The sequence below is a fragment of the Microcebus murinus genome, chromosome 9, assembly GCF_040939455.1.
Source record: "Microcebus murinus isolate Inina chromosome 9, M.murinus_Inina_mat1.0, whole genome shotgun sequence".
NCBI lineage: Eukaryota > Metazoa > Chordata > Mammalia > Primates > Cheirogaleidae > Microcebus > Microcebus murinus.
In genome coordinates this window covers 90,113,454-90,132,510 of record NC_134112.1, presented here as the reverse complement: position 1 = coordinate 90,132,510, position 19,057 = coordinate 90,113,454, and the positions used below count along the sequence as shown (strand labels likewise).

At 42.8% G+C, this 19,057-nt stretch overlaps 1 protein-coding gene across 1 annotated transcript in view; it reads left to right on the top strand.

Annotated features, from left to right (window-relative positions):
* PARP12 (poly(ADP-ribose) polymerase family member 12) overlaps nt 1-18,938 on the top strand; it is a 36,149-nt gene extending 17,211 nt beyond the window's left edge. The window contains exons 6-12 of the mRNA XM_012767997.3: nt 3,317-3,524; nt 7,364-7,505; nt 10,277-10,373; nt 14,122-14,197; nt 15,294-15,424; nt 16,344-16,495; nt 17,760-18,938. Of these exons, the coding sequence (XP_012623451.1) occupies nt 3,317-3,524; nt 7,364-7,505; nt 10,277-10,373; nt 14,122-14,197; nt 15,294-15,424; nt 16,344-16,495; nt 17,760-18,085 (1,132 nt within the window). The 3' untranslated portion in view covers nt 18,086-18,938. The remainder of the gene's footprint in view (nt 1-3,316; nt 3,525-7,363; nt 7,506-10,276; nt 10,374-14,121; nt 14,198-15,293; nt 15,425-16,343; nt 16,496-17,759) is intronic.
* Nucleotides 18,939-19,057: the final 119 nt, after the last annotated feature.

Genomic DNA, 19,057 nt, shown 5'->3' with positions numbered 1-19,057 from the left:
ATTTACACATGGTGAAGCACTCAGATAATAAGTGTACAGTTCAGTGAGTTTTGACAAATACATATACTTGGGTAGCCAACATTCTGATTAAGATAGATCATTTGCATCACCCCAGAAAGTCTCCTCATGTCCCCTGCTAGTGAGTCTCCACCCCTAGAGGTCACTACTGCTCTGACTTCTGTTGCTGTAGATGAGTTTTGCTGGTTCTCAAACTTCATATAAATGGACCATGTGGTCTGTATTGTGTCTGTTGTCTTTCACGCAAATCCCTCACCGCCAAAATGAGCAAACTACAAGTACAGACATTTCCCTGCAGAGGAAGCACAAATGGCCGGTAAACATGGAGTTGAACTTATTTCCATTGTCCATCTTAGTTTTTATTTTCACTGTGTGACCCACTTTATCTATATTTCTTTTCTTTTTTTGATCTTACTTTTTTTCTCCCTTATTTGGTTTTTTCCCCCCTAATCTACTAGTTTGGAAGTTATATACTGAATTTCTATTTTTTTAGTGATTATTCCAGAAATCTAAGCAGGCACTTTATTTTAACAAACGTCAGCTTAACAACTTAAGCTAATCAATGTGCTTTATCATTCTCTCAAACAATAAGAGAATCTTGAACACTTGGATTCAGACTAGTTTCATTCAAACTTCTTTACTGCTTGTATAAATTTGGACAGATTATTTAACTTCACACTGTCTCAGTTTTACTGTATGCTAGGTAGATATAATAGTTCCTACATCATTGGGTTATTTTGGAATTAAATGAGTTAATGTACATAAAACACCCAGAACACTGCAAGCATGTAAGATGTGCTTTATAATGGTGCTGCTATTATTTGTTTTAATCCCAGAAGTTAGAAATTAGTGTTGTTTTATGCAGTCATATTTGTTTAAACTAACACAATTACCATTTTGTTTTTTGCTCACCATTCCTTTGCTCACACTTCTCCTTGTGGGTCATTTTCCTTCTTTAAATTCATTTACTGGAAGTTGCTTTAGTGAGAGTCTGGCAGTAAATTTTTTTTGTTTGAAAGAGTACTTCCTCCTCATTCTTGAAAGATAGTTTTAGGTATTTTCTCTCAACTCTTCTAAGATTATTCCATTGTTTTCTAGATTCTATTACTTCTATTTAGAAGTTAGCTGTCAGTCTAGATGTAGGGATATTAGTTTTTTAGAGCTGCCATAACAAATTACTGAGAACTTGGTGTCTTAAACAACAGATATCTATTGTCTCATAGATCTGGAGGATAGAAGTCCACAGTTAAGGTGTCAGCAGGGTCATGCTCTGTCTGAGGGCTCTAGGGGAGGGTCTTTCCTTGCCTCCTCCTAGCTCTGGTGGTTTTTGGCAATCCTTGCTGTTCCTAGGCTTGTATACGTGTCACTCCAATTTCTGCCCCCATTGTCACATAGTGTTTTCTCCTATGTGTCTCTGTCCAAATTTCCCTCCTCTTAAAAGGACTCCAGTCATTGGATTAGGCCCCACCCTAATCTAGCATGACCTCATCTTAACTTGATTACATCTGCTAAGACCCTATTTCTAAATAAGATCACATTCACAGGTACCGGGGTTAGGACTTCAGCATATCTTTTGGGGGACATAATTCAACCCAGTGCAGTAGGTTTCTATTTTTTCTTTCTGGCTATTTTTAATATCTTGTCATTCTTTGGTATTATACAGTTTCATTAAGATCTGTGTATGGATTTATTTTATTTATTTTACTTATAATTTGTTGTGCTTTCTCAGATCTTTAGCCATGATCTCTTCAAGTATCAATATTACTTCTCTAGAATTCTGATCAGACATATGTTGAGATCTTTTCACTTTATCTTTTATGTCTCCTGACTTCTCTTTCATTCTCTTTCTCTCTGTCTGCTGTATTCAGGGGAATTTCTTCCCCTTAGGCTTCCAGTTCACTAGTTCAGCCTTGTCTGAGATGCAGTGTGTCCCTACTGTGATTTTAAAATTTCAATTGTTATATAATATTTACTTCTAAAAGTTCTATTTTTTTCTTCAAATTTACCTGGTCTTGATCCTTACTGATACTTTTGATACTCAATTCAATTTTAAAAAATACTTCGTACATATTTGCATCTGAGTATGCTAATGCGTGTAGCCTTTGGTGGTCTGATTTTATTTATTTTTGCCAACTTTTGCTCATTATGTATTTGTTTAAACATGTCATTTGTTTGATTTTTGTCATTTGATTTTGAGGTCATATTTGATGAAACTTTATCTGTAGAAATTCTTTTGATACCTAAGTTGAAGGTGAATTCCTCCAGACAGGATTTGCATTTGCTTCTCAGGGAATTGCTACCTTAGGAGGAAGTTTATTTGCACACAGAAAATGTGATCAACCTATAACTTTTGCGAGGCTTGAGTGGTTTACGAGTTCTCGGGAATTTTTTCCTCTTCTATCCAGAGCCAACATTAATGCAGGCAAATTTTCTTTCTGACTGCCACTGCAAGGCAGGTTCCCTCTCAACCGCCTCCTCCCCTTTACTAAGGGTGTGTGATCTTTCAGGGTCCTGGTTTTATGCAGAAGTATCTTTTTTGAGCTTTAACTTCCTACCTTACTCAGACCCTACATTTGTTTCCTGTTTTCCCTTTTCTGCTAAAAACTAGGCTCTTTGTCATTGCTCACTGACACTGCTCTTGGACAGCCACTGGCTTTAGTCCTCATTTATATACCAGTTTTTATACCTTCCTCTTTGATCTTTAGGCAGTACCGTATTTAGTAAGGGACATATCCTGGTGGCTAAGTGTCAGGCTGCGCAGCTAAACTACTTACTTGAAATCCCAGCTCTACTATATACTAACTCTTTGACCTTGGACAGGTTTCTTAACCTTCCTGGGCTTCTGTTTTCCCATCTATGAAGTAGAGATGATAGGTTCATCTTCATAGGGTTGTGAAGACTTAATCTTCTAATACATATACAATACTTAATATAGGGTCTGGCTCACACAATGAACAGTATATGTTAACTATTATTATTTTTGGCTTCTAAGGATTTCTCTTTTTTGTCAGCCCAGCAATTCATTTTAAAAAAGAATATTTCAACCAGCATTTTCTGCTTTTTGCAGTGAGTGGAATTTTCATGATAGTCGTCCATATTACCCTGATTTTATTATTTTTACACAGCAGAACTGATCTTAAACAGCATTTTCCTCCTCCTCTGAAAACATGTTTTAAAATATGCATGTCACATTTAATAGTTATATCTACCAGCCACGTGTTCTCTTGGGTGGAAGCTGAGGGACCTGTGTTTGTTTGGCTGATGGAATTTTTAATCTACTTCTCATTTTCTTTTGCAGTATCCTGTTCACCGAGTTGGCCAGTAGTTTTCACTTTTTTCAATATGAAAAATGTCTGAACTTTGTCTCCATGACGTTTGGTGCTGCCCGGGCTCGCCGCCTCTCCACGGCCTCTTCCGTCACCAAACCCCCACACTTCCTTTTCACCACTGACTGGGTTTGGTACTGGGCCGATGAGTTTGGTTCTTGGCAGGAATATGGAAGACCAGTAAGTGTGATGGGAAGAGGGTAAGTGTTTTGTCCTTACAAAAGGATCCATAGTGGAGGAGCCATTCCACACAGGAGCACAAGGATCGTAAACTGGGGGTGCCCTTGATGGAGCCAAAGATCCCAAGATCCCTGTATGACTCACTTGCTTTGGAGGAATTATGGCAACGCTAGATAACTTGGAGTTCATTTGTTTGATCAGTTAGATATCTGTTGGCTTATGAGAGTTGAATGACAAAAAATTATAGTGAGATCAACTGCTTCATTGGTTTTGTTAAGTGGGGTAGAAAGATGGTTCTCTGACTTATTGACCAGGTAACTCCAGAGCTAGTGCCTGTGTGTTTGTATAGCTATGGCATAACAGTAAAAGCTTTTCAGATTGGCTTTCTGCCATTTCTGCAGCTTTGTGAAAGGTAGGCAAAGATAAGAAAATTGATTTATATTAGATATTGAGTTGGAATCCAGATCAAATATAATAACTGCTTCTGTTAATTATTTGCAGGTATTCATGGATGGGACAAATTAAAGGGAGTCCCTTGGTCACTTGTAGAAGTACAAGTATAGGGAGGGTGCCATTTATATAGCCCCCCCCCTAAAATGCAAACTGAGGTCTGATAGATATTTGTACACTTCTGGGTTGTAAGAGGTTAAATTGGAGCTTTAGTTTCTTGTTCTTACCTGCACTTAGAATTCCCTTGTTCTCTAGCCATCTAATGTACGCTCCGTGATGGCAGGGAGTTTTGTCCCTTTTGCCCCTGATGTATGCCCTTGTGCCTGGAAGAATGATGCATAGTGGGTCCTTGGGAAATAGACATTAGCCAGTGGAAGGAGGAAGGTATTGCTGACCACGTAGGTCAATGGAGATGGTCACTCTCAGTGGTGGCCTCCCCAACTCCTACCCTCATCCTTCACCCTCTCCCTCACCTCCTCACTTCTTCCCAGCACCAGCCTTTCCTCGCCTGCTCCACCCTGCCTGCCTTTTCTTCCTGTCTCCCTCCCCATCCTGGGATTTTGTTTTACCTGCCTTGGGGGCCTCATTTGGACAGCTGCTCTGGGTTTGGTCAGGAGTCTGAGGGAAAGAGGTTATGGCCTGACATGGAGGAGGGGAGAGGATGACTGGCTAATCATACTGCATGAATTGGCTTCCCTGGTGACAAGGTGGAGGGACACATGGCAGCCATGAGGCACATAACAAATGCAGCCGTCGCTTATGTTTTGTTTGGGGGTCTGTCTGGTGTCTGGCTTCTGAGGGAAGCCAGGGGCAAGCCCTGGTTGCCGAGTGGGATGACATGGGGTCCTGGGGCAACCCATGCAGAAGTAAGGTTCCATGATTGGCTTCTCAAACTGCATTGTCAACTCTGGGGGGCAGGCCCTTTCTCCTCCAAACAACCTACTTGGGGCTTCCTCTTTTCTCTTTTGTGCTCTTCCTCCTCTGTTATAGTGCAGAAACATGTTGAGAGCAGTTTGAGGATCTCTGGGGATGAACTATATGTGGATATTATTGATGTGCCCATGTGCTGGGGGAGTATAGTGACTCGTGTGTGGACTCATGACTTTTGGCTGCACGTTCTCATTCTCATTCTGTACCAATAGCTGGGCAGCCTTCTAGGATGATCTGTCCATTCCTCCCATTCCCACACATTTCTGGTGTAGCTGCATATTTGAATGTCTTTCTTAGTTTCCTGTTAATTGCCACTTCAAGACAATTTTCTCTTGATTCATAGAAAAGCTAGGTTTTTTTCTGTCTGAGCTTAGGCTGCACACCAAAATTTCATGTAAAAATCAGATACTTGTTGGTTTTGCCACAGGATGTGTGGTAACATGTGATTCCTTCTTCACCTTACCTGTGCCCCAAGGTGCTAAACTCAGCCCTTCTTCAGCTTAACACATAATGCGTCTGCCATTTTTGGTTTCTTCTTTCAATCCTGTTGGGGGCAAAAAACCCTATGCTTTTGCTTTCTGTTCAGCCACATGCATCTTCCCTCTCCTGTGACAACACGTCTTAAGGAATTTTGACTTTAGGCTACGGACAGGGGCAGGATTCCTGTGTCTGACTGGTATCTTCTCCTCCTCTGTTCCTCTAGACTCTTGGCTTCATTTCTTCAGGCCCAAAGGGAAGGGATTGTTTTCTTTCCTTTCCCCTTGCTGTCTGGAAGGGATTTTTATGCTGCCCCCCCCCCCAAGCTAATGGTTTAGTTTTGAAGGAAGATAGAATTTAGACGGAGAAACTTAGGCATCACTATAAGACCATAAATTAGGAGGCTACTTTGAAAACTGCATACTTATTCCAGCTTCCCCTTGTGGGGCCAATTCATTCTTGTCCCTTGGTCTCAGGCCAAGGCCTGCATGTCTTTTTCCTCCAGGAAACCTTTGCTGGGTTCCACTGTTCCTTGGTCATTCTTAGTAACTCTTCATAGCTTTTATTTTATTTTTTATTTTATTTATTTATTTTTTTTGAGAAAGAGTCTCACTTTGTTGCCCAGGCTAGAGTGAGTGCCATGGCGGCAGCCTAGCTCACAGCAATCTCAAACTCCTGGGCTCAAGGGATCCTGCTGCCTCAGCCTCTCAAGTAGCTGGGACTACAGGCGTGCGCCACCATGCCCAGCTAATTTTTTCTGTATGTATTAGTTGGCCAATTAATTTCTTTCTATTTATAGTAGAGACGGGGTCTCACTCTTGCTCAGGCTGGTTTCGAACTCCTGACCTTGAGCAATCCACCCGCCTCGGCCTCCCAGAGTGTTAGGATTACAGGCGTGAGCCACCGCGCCAGACTTTCTTCAGAGCTTTTAGAGCACTCTGTGAAGACCTGTGTGGGACCTTGAGTGTGATACTCTGAAATGTCTACTTGCTTTTGTCTTCTTCCTTCATTGCTGGACTGAGTTGTTCAGCAGCATGAGCAGATCCTGTTTGACTTACTGCTCTGTCCATAACACCTAGAACTTGTGACCTAAGAGAACTAGGATGGTAGCAGTAGGGAGAGTGGAAAATTTACAGGGACAGAGGGAATTAGTTATGGGTTTCATAACTTTAATTTTGGTTATGAGGCCAATGTCAAGTATAATAAAAATGATAATAGTAACATTTATTGAATGTGTTTTGTTCTAGGCACTGTGCTAAGTGCTCTGCATGCCGTATTTTAATTATTTTTCCAACCCTGTGAGGATGGAATAATGGATGAATATGGCCCAAGTACCGTTATTTTTCCTGTTACACACTTGAGATAAGGCTCATAGAGGTTAAAATAACTTGCCAATGTTACAGAGACAATACGTTTGGGAGCTAGAATTCAAACTCAGTCCAACTCTATCTATTAGATATCCTGTAGGTAACTGTGGAGAGGATGAGAGATTGAAATGGATAATTAAAAAAGTAGAAGAGTTCTCTAGGAGGCCAGAAAAAGTAAACCACAAGGAGGAGGACTGAACTCTGATTAAAGGGTGGTGACAACATGAGTAGACCTCAGAGCAGAGGTAGCATTGCTCAGGCTATTGGCTAAGCAGTGTGGAGAACTCACTGTTGCTGTTCCACTGCCATTTGAATGGCTGCTGTGTCATCCATTCTGAATAACTCAAATGTTCTCCCTGCCTTGCTCCCATCCCTGTTATCCTACTCAGCAGGACTCGTATTTATTGTCTTCTATTTGCTAGGGCAGCTTTCAGGAGAGAGTCATGTTGATTCTGTCCTGTGCCTCCCTCTTCTGCAACACCTGCTCCCTGTCTCTCTCCTCCATGACAGGACTGTCCATAGAGCATGTCTGAAATGGGGTGTGGACACCACTAAAGTCTTTGCTCATCACCATAGGTTCTTGCCTTCATGAAGTATCTGGCTTTCCTCTTGCAGGGCACAACACACCCTGTGACCACCGTCAACAGTAGTGACGTAGAGAAGGCCTACCTGGCATACTGCGCACCAGGGTCTGATGCCCAGGCAGCCACCCTGAAGTTCCAGGCTGGGAAGCACAACTACGAGTTAGACTTCAAAGGTATCCCCTGACCCACTGCCCTCGCCCAGCAGAGCCCAGCCCTGGGTTGGCTCTGCCCTTCCACATTGGCCCTGGAGGAGCTGTAGGCTTGCACTGAGGAAGGGAAGGGGAGGCATGTCCATCTGGAAGGGGAGGCAGACCTGTAAACAGGCGATACTGGCACTGTGGGGTGGAGGAGAAGCTGCAGTGGGGGTGTGAGGAACAAGGAGCCCAGGAGGGTATAGGAGCCCCAAGTGCAGAGGGACCAGCAGAGTCAGCACATGTGCAGTATGATTGTCTCACTGTGAGAACTAACCCCAGGCCTGGACAAGTGTCCGAATGGTTCTCTTGTGCAGTGTCTGCCTTGTCACTCCTGGTGTGGCAGTCTGTTGTCATTTTTCTGTAGGCACCTTTGGCACCAGACAGGTGAAACGTTGGTAGAACATACTGTAATTAAAGACCCTGGGAAGCAGATTTTCATGTACTTGTGGTGTCCTGAAACTGGGGCTAAAGTGATTGATTCTTCATCCCAGTTGCCTTAATAGACAGAAGTAGGCCACATGCCCTGTGGCCAGTTCTTTCGGTGACTGATTTGTGAGAATTTTAAGTTTTAGTTTCGCTGTAGTTTCTCTTAAGCCATTTCCACATGAATATCAGTCCAGCTTTGTTCAGTTTAATTTTGCCTGTATCTCACATTTTAAACTTTGGGTCCTTCTGAATGTTTAGAATGTTTATAAGGGAATAAGTGGGTCTTCCTTCAAACACAGTTTTTGGTTTTCTTTATTCTTGTGGACCTTTATTCTATGTGGATAGCCACAAAGTGTCTCCGGTGGATTATCCTAAAACCACCTTGGCTGCCTGCTTTTGGCCAATTGCTTTTGCTTGTGGTTTTGCGGCACTTGTGGTTTTGCTTAAGGTAGACATGCACACCAGTGCACAGTGAGAGCAAGAGCAGTAATCAAAGAAAGGCGCTAGAGATCAGGGCTGCACAGCTAAAGCTCATCTGACTGCTATTGACAATAGTTTGAAATATTTATTTTAAATATCTGGAAAATATCAAAACAAATACACCAAAACAAATGTCAAATGCCACCTTTATCATTCTCAACGTAGGCCATACCTCCAGGGACATAACAGAATCTCAGAATGAGGATGGGGAAGAACTCACACATGCCATTTGAAAAAGAGTATGTTCACTGCAGGCTGGCCTAAGATCATTTGGGTGGGCACAGTTCTTTTTTGTTTTTTGTTTCTGGTAGATAACATTAGCCACAGAAGAAGTTTGAGATGAGCCAGCTTCTCCCCTTACAACCTGACTACTAGGTACAATGAAAGCAAGCCTCAGACCAAGCTCTGCAACACACATTTATTAACTATTTATTAGGAAGCAATTACACACACACACATACACACACACACACACACACACACAGCAGCCCAGATGACTTGTTCTGTAGGTTCATGGAAGACTCAGCTCCTTTAGGGGCTCAGTCCTTTTAGGGACTCTTGTCACAAAAGATTCACACAAGGCAAATGCCAAGATTCCAGAGACAGAGTTCTGGCATTCTGTTAGCTGGCATCAGATGGGTGGAATCCCCCAAAGTCAGGGTTCATTTAGGGATGTAGTTTCTAGTGTATCCTCTGTAAGAGTCAGTAAGGAAAAGGTCTCCCTTTACTCTGTCCATGGAAGGGTAGAGAATGTATCCGGCACATATTTAGCTGGTCCATATATCTTGAATAACTTTTAATTTCATCAGTGAAAGCTGTTTAAGAGTCATCACAGGTAGTCAATAAGCCAATAAAATCCATTTAAGTATGCTAATGAGCAAAGCCTCAGTGGCCAGGGTGAGTGCTGTGTAACAAAAGGGATCATGGTTGCTTCATCTGGATTGTGGGCTCCAGATGAATATGGGTGGACCCCCCCCCCCCAGGAATGGTGACCACTTGGGCTGCAGCATAAGGGATATACACTCAGGTTATCACACAGTTTATGCTCAAGTACAATAAAGTAAATTCCAGACATCTACAAATTTTAATATTAAAATGTTTTTTAAATGAACTAACATTAGCTGGGCAAGGTGGTGTGTACCTGTAGTCCCAGCAACTCAGGTGGCTGAGGCAGGAGGATCACTTGAGTCGAGGAGTTTGAAGCCGACCTGGGCAACATAGTGAGACCCCATCGCTTAAAAAAAAAAAAAAAGACTTTATAGGATTTTCCTGGTGGGTAAGGCTATGACAAATATGCCGGCCCAGATCCCCAATCTTCAGGATGAATATGAGGTTCTTGAGAATTGGGAAGCAAGAATTTTGTTTATTAAAGATAGTGTGAGTTTAGAAAGGAGGATAAATACCACCATGGAGTCAGTTTAATGAAACTCAAAAAAAGTCATAAGAGTAAAATTATTAACACTTAAATCCCACTAACTCAAGATGTATAATAGTAATTTGGTTTCAGGCTGGGCTGAAGCTTTTTTATATCTAAGCTGGGAAAAATTGCTAAGCAAAATAATAGTTTAAACAAGATTGGAAGGAACAATTTAAAAGCACTCATGTATAATTGATACGTCAATTACTAATCATTCCTCTATTCATTAAACACAGTTTCCTTAGGATACCTATTTTCTTTATAAATATTTGAAATGTGTAAACTGCCTTACTTTTAACAAACCGATTCTGAGCTGTACACATTTGGCTTAGCTTTCAAACCCATTTAATTTGTGTTTATAAAATATTGCCATCGTTTGTGTATATGTACATATGTATGTTTTTTTCATTGGTTATGTTTTTTTCAGCCTTCATTCAGAAAAATCTGGTCTATGGCACAACTAGGAAGGTTTGCCGTAGACCCAAATATGTGTCTCCCCAGGATGTGAAGACCATGCAAACCTGGTAGGTTGTATTTGGGGGACTTGAGAATTAGTGTATGTTATCAGCTAGGGTATGCCTTGCTGCAGGTAATGGAAGACCTGCCACAGCCAGCACTCAAGGGCATTCATTGGCTTGTGCAACTAAGTGCTCCAGCACTGTCTATCACATTCTGATAGTTGGACCAGAGTAAGAGTTATCCTTGTGGGTTTGTAATACATAATTATAAGGCTGCCTGTTCTGATCTGCAAGCAAATCTAGACTTCAAGACAGCTCATCAGTTTGTCTTTTCAGTGGAACAATTGAGTCAAATATCTGAATTTTTTTAAATGTTCAAATAGTGATGGAATTACACGAATGAAAATCCATGCATTTCAGTACTTGAATATCATGAAATACCAAAATTCCAAAAACTGGTATTGCAGTCACTAATGGGCCAGCCTTATCCTCAGGATGTGTTTCCTTATGTTACAAGATGGCTTCCAGGAGCCATTAGGTTAGCCCTTAGCCCTGTAAACATACAGGAGGAAAGAGACCTCCTATAGCTGATGGGGCAAATTCTTGGGTTTTGCATTGATCAGACAGTATCTGAACCTATAGTGTTGTTTCAGGATTGGGCAAATGTGATGGGATTGGAGCCATGGGGTGGGGTCGGTTCTCTAAACCACATGGCCACATAATGGGAGAAGGTGGCCTGTGTGGTGGATAGGGACCACAGTGCCCATTACAGTTTTGGGTTTGCCATAGCCAATGCTGGGACTTTAGCCAGTGTTGCCATTAGCTGGGTATACCTTCCATGACCCTGAGAAGTCTGGCTCATTTCTGTTTTATGTAGAACCAACAGTTCTGTTAAGATTTCAAAGGTGGACTTCAATGGTTGTGTTTGTAAAATACAGAGAGGTTATTTAAAAGAGAGTTTGGGACCGGGCGTGGTGGCTCACGCCTGTAATCCTAGCACTCTGGGAGGCCGAGGCGGGAGGATTGCTCGAGGTCAGGAGTCGAAGCCAACCTGAGCAAGAGTGAGACTCTGTCTCTACTATAAATAGAAAGAAATTAATTGGCCAACTAATATATATAGGAAAAATTAGCAGGGCATGGTGGCGCATGCCTGTAGTCCCAGCTACTCTGGAGGCTGAGGCAGCAGGATTGCTTGAGCCTGGGAGTTTGAGGTTGCTGTGAGCTAGGCTGACATCACGGCACTCACTCTAGCCTGGGCAACAAAGTGAGACTCTGTCTCAAAAAAACAAAAGAAAAAGAGAGAGTTTGGTATAAGCTAGAGGAAAAGTATTATCAGTATAAGAAACAGTGCCTTGTGAGTCAAGTCTAGCAAAGTAACTTCCTGGGAATATGTCTTACTTTTTCCTTTTTTAATTAAAATTTATTTTTGACTATGTGTAAAACATTTACATAATTAAAAGTCAGAACTGTATAAAAAGGCATTCTCATTCTCTCTTTTTCCCTGTTATCATTACCTTATTCCCACTGTGGGTAACCATTTGCATTATTTTTGGGTTTTTCTTTGCAAAAATAAGCAAATGAATATACATATATACACATAAAGATATTTCCTTCCCTTCTGTTTTTGCACAAAAGGTAACATGTTAATATAATGTGTACTTTTTTTTTTTTTTTGCTTAAAAACAAGTCATGATAATCACTCTGTTTCAATTCATTGACGTCTTCCTCAGTCTGTTTCTGCTTTCATGGTTCTCTGTCATGTGTATGTCGTATAGTTTATTTAATCTATCCCCTTTTGATAGATGTTTATGTTTTTAGTCTTTTGTTATTACAAGATGTAATACCACAATGAACCATTTGGTGTATGTGCTGTTTCAAATTTTGGAGGTAGATCATCAGGTCAGAGTCCTAGGAGGTAAGCCAACTTCCTTTTCATGGGCTTGAATCATCACGTACTCCCACCTGGATGGCGTGAGATGCCCGTTTCCCTTTGCATTGCCGACAGAGTGAGTTACTCAGCTCTTGGGCTTTTGCCGTTCTCAGAGGTGGGAAAAAGTTCATCGATGTACTTTAGTTTGCTTTCTCTTGTGAGTAAGGCTGAATATTTTTTCTAACATGTAAGGACTATTTCCCTTTCTCTGTGGACTCTTTTTTTTTTTTTGTCTACATTTCTATCAACTTTAGTATTTTTCTTAAATATCAAGAAGAGCCTTTTATCTATTAGAGAGATTAGCCCTTGGTATGTTACATAAATTGCAAATATCTCCTATTGGTTTGTTATTTGCCACTATCTTCTGGTTTCCATTGTTGTTTTTGAGAAATCAGCTATTGGTCTAACTGGCACTTCTTTGACGATGATCAATCTGTTTTCTTCTGGCTATTTTGAAGAGCTTCTCTTTATCTTGGAGTTATATACTCTTACTATGGTGTGTGTAGGTATGTGTTTTTATTTATTCTGCTTGAGATTCTTTGGGCTTCCTAAAAGTGTGGGTTGTATGTCTTATCAGTTCTCTTAGAAAATTGCCTCTGCTCTGTTCTCTCTCCTCTCCTCCTGGAGTTTCACTTAGGTTCTGGTCAGATTCTGGTGAGCCCTACTCACTCTGCACTCCACGTCTCAACTTCCTTCCCATAGTTTCCATCTCCTTATTGGTTTGGGCCACATTCTGGATAATTTCATTTCACATATCTTTCATCCCATTAATTCTCTGTTCAGGTGGTCTCATCTACTATTAAGCTTTTCTATTGAACTTTTACTGTCAAGGATTGTACTTTTCGTTTCTAGATATTCTGTTTGGTTCTTTTTCAGATCTTCCAGGTCTTTTTATAGTTTCCTGTTCTTTGCATGTGTTTAAAAACTGTGTTTAAACATGTGTTTAAAAAGTTTGTCTTATAAAAGACAACATGTTAAAAGATGTTAAAAGAAATAATTCTTTAAACATTGGAAGAATAATTGTTGTTTTTTAATCTGATAATTTCAGCATCTTACGTCTTATTGGATCTGTTTCTGGCTGATTCTTGCTGGTGGGACCTTGCTTAGTTATTTTTAAACTGTGGGAAAGTTATCTGTGGGAGTTCTTTGAGGCTTAGGATGAAGGTACATGTCTCATGCCAGCAGAAACAGAAGGTAGATCTATTTAGGAAGAACAGTGCATTCTGAAACTTACTAGAAATGATTTGGAATTATAGTTTCACAGTTCTTGTTCCTAAACCCTTTGAGCCATATGTCTTTTAGAATTCCTTCTATTTATTTTTATTTTTAGAAAGGTAATGTGGTGCCTGCATTACATGACACACTGTATTTTAGCACATTCATATCTCTGCGGTAAAGAATATGTATAGACACTTGAAGAAGGGTAAATTTGACCATAAGTAGCCTCTTACCAATTCAAGTAAAATTTCTACTGCCAAATGAATTTTGATATCAATTTTAAATTTTTAAAAAATGTTTTTATGTCAGTTATACCTTATTGAGGCTTTTTAAAAAATATCTTTAGAGCTCTTAGGATTTCAAAATCGTGGATAAAGATTTGTTGGCCCTGTGTGTGTTGCTTTAATCATGTGCTCTATCCCTTCTTTGTAGTAGTTGGGACACAGGTGAGAAATTAATCTCTCATGAGTAATTATTTGAAGTTTGGCCATGTTGGCAAAGCTAGTGCTCTCACATGGTGAATATTGTGTTTATATGCTTCCTTACCTTCTGCTGGCTTATAAAATATGATATGCTGAGACTCAAGACTGGTGATATTGGCTGCGTATGGTGGATTTGCTATATCTATGAATAAAACGTCTTTGTGTTTTTGTTCACATTTTGTAGCAATGTCAAGTTTCAAGGCCCAAAGAGCATCCCAGACTATTGGGACCCCTCAGCCCTGCCAGACCCTGGCTTTAAGGTAGGGGACTCATGTTGCCTGGGGCTAGAAGGAAAAGGTGTTCTGTAGAGGTGGATGTTTGAGCAGATCGCGCTGTTTACACTGAAGAAGCTGTAAGGCTGGGGTTTGGGGAGCAGGAGGGCAGTGGTAGATGTGGGTTTTTGTGGTTGTTTTAGGTCTTGGGGGTTTTAAATTAAGGTAACCACCCAGGAGATGGCGGCGGCTCTGCAGGAGAAGATGTCTTGTGGAAGGAAGGAAGATGAGCTGTGAAATTGGCTAGAAATGGCAGAAATAAGGAGCTTATAAGCTGGGCTTAGCAGATAAATATCAGTTTTATTAAGCAAGAAAAGAAAGAGAAACCAGGGGAGGGAGCTCTAGTCTGACACCGCCCATCTGTGTAGGACACCTGGACTGACGTCTGACAGCTGGCCTCCTGCCAAGCAGTATGCAGACAGACTTTTACAACATGACAATGTCTGTGCTGGGAGGACTTATCTCATTGAGCTTGTTCAAAGCACAGACACTAAGAGTGCAGGCAGGATGTGCTAAGGGCTAGAGAAATTCAGACACATTTGTTGACACTAACTGCATGATCCTGTAGTCTAACTTGTGTCTTTGGCCTTTCTGGGACACAAAAGTAGAGCAAGGACATCCTGAGGACACCCAAGACACCTGGTTTAAGCATCATGTGTCTGTCTTTAGCACTGATTTTACAGCAATCAAGAGGAAAGTGACTACAGTTTGCAAATGTAGTGAGTCCACGCTTAACATCGTCATCAGTTTCTTGGAAACTGACTTTAAGCAAAAGGAAATACTGTATAAAGAAACAAATTTTACCATATGCTAATTGATGTAAACAAGAGTTAAGTTCCTGTAGCATGCAGTAGGTTGTTTTGCTTAAAGTTGAAGTTTCCGAGAACCTCTTGATGATGTTAAGTGAGGACTTACTGTCTCTTGTGCCTCGAGAGACCACATATCAGAGGAGAGGGAAATATGGTCATCACTTTCTGGGTTTTTGTCCTTCTGCAGTTCTAGAATTTACAAACAGCCTTGAGAAGGGATTGATCTGTATTCTGCACTTTGACAATAACATATTAAAAACATTTTCCCCTTACAGAAGATCACCCTCAGTTCTTCTTCAGAAGAGTATCGGAAGGTCTGGAACCTCTTTAACCGCACGCTGCCTTTCTACTTTGTTCAGAAGATTGAGCGAGTCCAGAACCTGGCCCTCTGGGAGGTCTACCAGTGGTGCGTGGGGGCTCACTGTTGCTGTGCTGGTGGCTCTGTCCCCTTATGCCGCTAGCTGCTTAACCAAGAAGAGTCAGAGCAGCAGCCATTCTTACCCAGGGCTGCTTGCTGAGTACCAGGCACTGTGTGTCTTTGCTCCTTCACCTGCTTATCCTCAGGGCTGTGGGGCACACATCCAGTGTAGAGATGAGGGCACTGAGGCTGTCCAGAGGTTAGCTCCTGTTCCTATTCATGACTTGTGGCAGAACCAGCACTCTCCTTGCCCATTCTGCCTCTATGAACACTGACCGGATGGGGCAGCACAGCCCACCTACACTCTCAGCCTGGGAACATAGGCCATTGGCTGGAGAGCATGGGCCTCTGTTTTGTGCATGAGGACTGGTGGGTCCTGGGGGCATCTAGGCACTTATCTGTGTGGGGAGAGACCCACAGCAGGTCAACATGGCAGGTTGAGTCTTGCTTACCTGTCCCCATGTGGGGTGGGTATGGTGTCATCTGCACTGTATGCACAGTGATGAAGTTAGGACAGCGGAAAAGTGGAGGAGGATGGCCCCACAGACCAGCGGCCTTGCCATGCTTCACTGTCTTCCCAGGCTCTGCTCCTTGCAGGAGCAAGGTGGGGGAATGAGTTGTGCCTGCTTTCCTGCTTTCCGATAGCTGCTCTGCTTTTGGAATCCATGGAGCTCCTGGAGGCCCAGAGCTGTGGAGGCGGGGTTTTTACCTGTGTACCATGCTCCACCTTTTGCCCATTCTCTGGCCCATGGCTAGAGCCTTATGAGCCTGGCCCAGGCAGCCCATGACCCACATCCCCTGGTCTCAGCACCTTCTGTAACTTTGGCAAAACGTGTTTTCTTAAGTCGGGTCTGCTGTATTTGGTGCCTGGTGCCCTCTACCCCCAACACCTGTTCTGCGATTTTAGGCAAAAAGGGCAGATGCAGAAGCAAAATGGAGGGAAGGTGGTGGACGAGAGGCAGCTGTTCCATGGCACCAGTGCCAGCTTCGTGGATGCCATCTGCCAGCAGAACTTCGACTGGCGGGTCTGTGGCCTTCATGGCACTTCCTATGGCAAGGGTAAGGCGAGGCTAGGCCTCCACCGGCAGAATCCCATGTTGTCTCACCCTGGGAAACCATTTAAAGCAGACTGGTAGAGGACATGGGAGCCTACTGAACTGCTGAGCAGGGTCAGACTTGGTGAGCGGCGGTGCTGGGCCCTCTGGGGATTCTTGTCCGCTACACCCTCGCCCTGGCTGCTCCATGTGTGTGGCCAGGAGCTTGGCTCTAGGTCTGGGCAGGGTGGCCCTGCCTGGGCTGGGGTGTTGCTTCCCTGTGGAGCAGAGGCACTGGAAAATGGTAATGGAGCTGGGAGAGGAGGCAGGATGCCTTCTCTGCCATGATTAGGTCCCTGGGTTGTATCTTCACTATATCTGTAGAATAGAAACCAGGAAACCTCCGAGACACTCACATACACGTGTATTCTAGCTGTCATGAGTATCTCAGTGTTTTCTTCTTGGTTACCTTTAAACTTTATTTGGAAATAATTTCAAACTCACAGGAAAGTTGCAAGAATATTATAAAAAAAACTGTTATATGAATTTTATCTAGATTTATCCATTTTAATATTTTGCTACTCATTCTCTTTTTTCTCTGAACCATTTGTAAGTAGGTAGCATATATTGTCTCACTTCACCCTTTAACATGGCTTAAGAAAAAGGATGTCATCTTCTTCTATAACCACAGTATGGTTACCAAGTTTAGAAAGTGTGTTAGCCTGAGGTCCTGGTTTCAGCTCCATCACTTCCACATCAGTTTCAGGCTGATGCAGTGAGAGCCTGGGGTCAAGTGGGCAACAGCTGGGGTAGCTTTGTGAGCTTGAATGTGTGGGTGGCAGCTTCCCACTTAGGTTCCCATTGACGAGACTCATGATTCTATATGTTGGGCTGCCAGTATCTACGGGATGGTTCCACGTGTGGTGTCTCATTCACTTTCCTTGCCAACTCTCGGAGGTTGAGTGGAACGCCCCGTTTTTATGGTTGAGGAAACTGAGGTTCAGGGGGTTCAGTAGCAGTGTACCGGGAGCCTTTAGGTTTTGTGTGATGGATTTGGAACTTGAAAGTTTTCTCTGGTGACTCCTTTGTGAGGAAGGGTGGAGAAGGGAGGCAGAGGGAGATGGGAGCTATGATGAAGTAAGAGCAGAGGTCACCGGTGTGTGTGTGTGTGTGTGTATGTATGTGTGTGTGTGTGTTGCCCAGACATCCACTGCTTCTCTACTGCGGCCCCACCCCCCTCTACACACCATGCGGCAGATGCCCAGCTGAGCCTGTGTGTGTCATTTCAGGGAGCTACTTCGCCCGCGATGCTGCGTACTCCCACCACTACAGCAAATCTGACACACAGTCCCACATGATGTTCTTGGCACGGGTACTGGTAGGCGAATTTGTCAGGGGCAACGCTTCCTTTGTCCGCCCCCCTGCCAAGGAAGGCCAGAGCAACGTCTTCTACGACAGCTGCGTGAACAGCGTGTCCGACCCCTCCATCTTTGTGGTCTTTGAGAAGCACCAGGTCTACCCAGAGTACCTTATCCACTACACCACCTCTGCCAAGCCTTCGGTTGGGCCCTCTGTCCTGCTCGCCTTGGGCTCCTTGTTTGGCAGCCGCCAGTGAGGGGTGCACCAGGGTGATCTGCGGCCTTCCATGCTGATCCTCCCTGAAATAGCTGTTTGGGATTGGGTTTTTTTTTTTTTTTTTTTTTCTTTTACAAAAAAACTTTTAATGAACTGTTTGTTTAATGTTGACTTCTCAATGAAGTTACATTCTTAATCTCTGATAATGGTTTTCACTTTTAAGTCACTTTTGGGCTCGCTGGTGGACTAACCAGTAGTGATTGTTAGGTGAGTCCATTTTTGCTTTTTAATAATGTGTTAAAGTTTTATTATTTACTCTCTTTGTTGACTTTGCTGCTTATTGGCACCAAGCACAGAGTTTCTAGACACAATTTTATGGATTCGTTTTAATTTTTAAGAGTTTATCTCTGCAAGGACTCAATTTTTCAGGGTCTCATGGCATCTGTTTTAGTTTTTGTCAGGATGACATAGTAGCCATTGGGGGAGGACAGCCCAGGTGGGCTTAGGGCAGCACAGTTACTTCTTTCTGTTGCTCTGGCACAATCCGGGCAGCTCTTTGGCTGCTCCTCCTGGTTGGCCTTTCTCATATCGTCGAAACAGGTGGCTACTGTGTGTTGCCATTGAGTCCCTGCTGGTTCCCCTGGTCCTGGTGGGGGTCACCCATCACTCAGAGGATGCTCGTCTACCCTGACAGGTGACGTGGATGAGTAGCTCCCCTTGAGGACCCCCAGGCTTAGCCCGTGAGTGCCCATAGCCGCATAGCCTAAACTTTAGGACCTAAACACACTGGACAACCCTCCTAGTGTGGGTTTTAACATCCCCATGAGATTGAATACCTGTGCCGCAAATGTCACAAAGAGTATGGAAATAAAAGAATATTTATCTCAAGTGAATGAAGACTGAAGCTCATTCTTTAGCATCTGTTTTATTGAGTAGCTGCTGGGTACCAGGCATTTCCGAGTATCAAGGATTGACTTAGTTTGGGCTGCTGTAACAAAAGACCATAGACTGG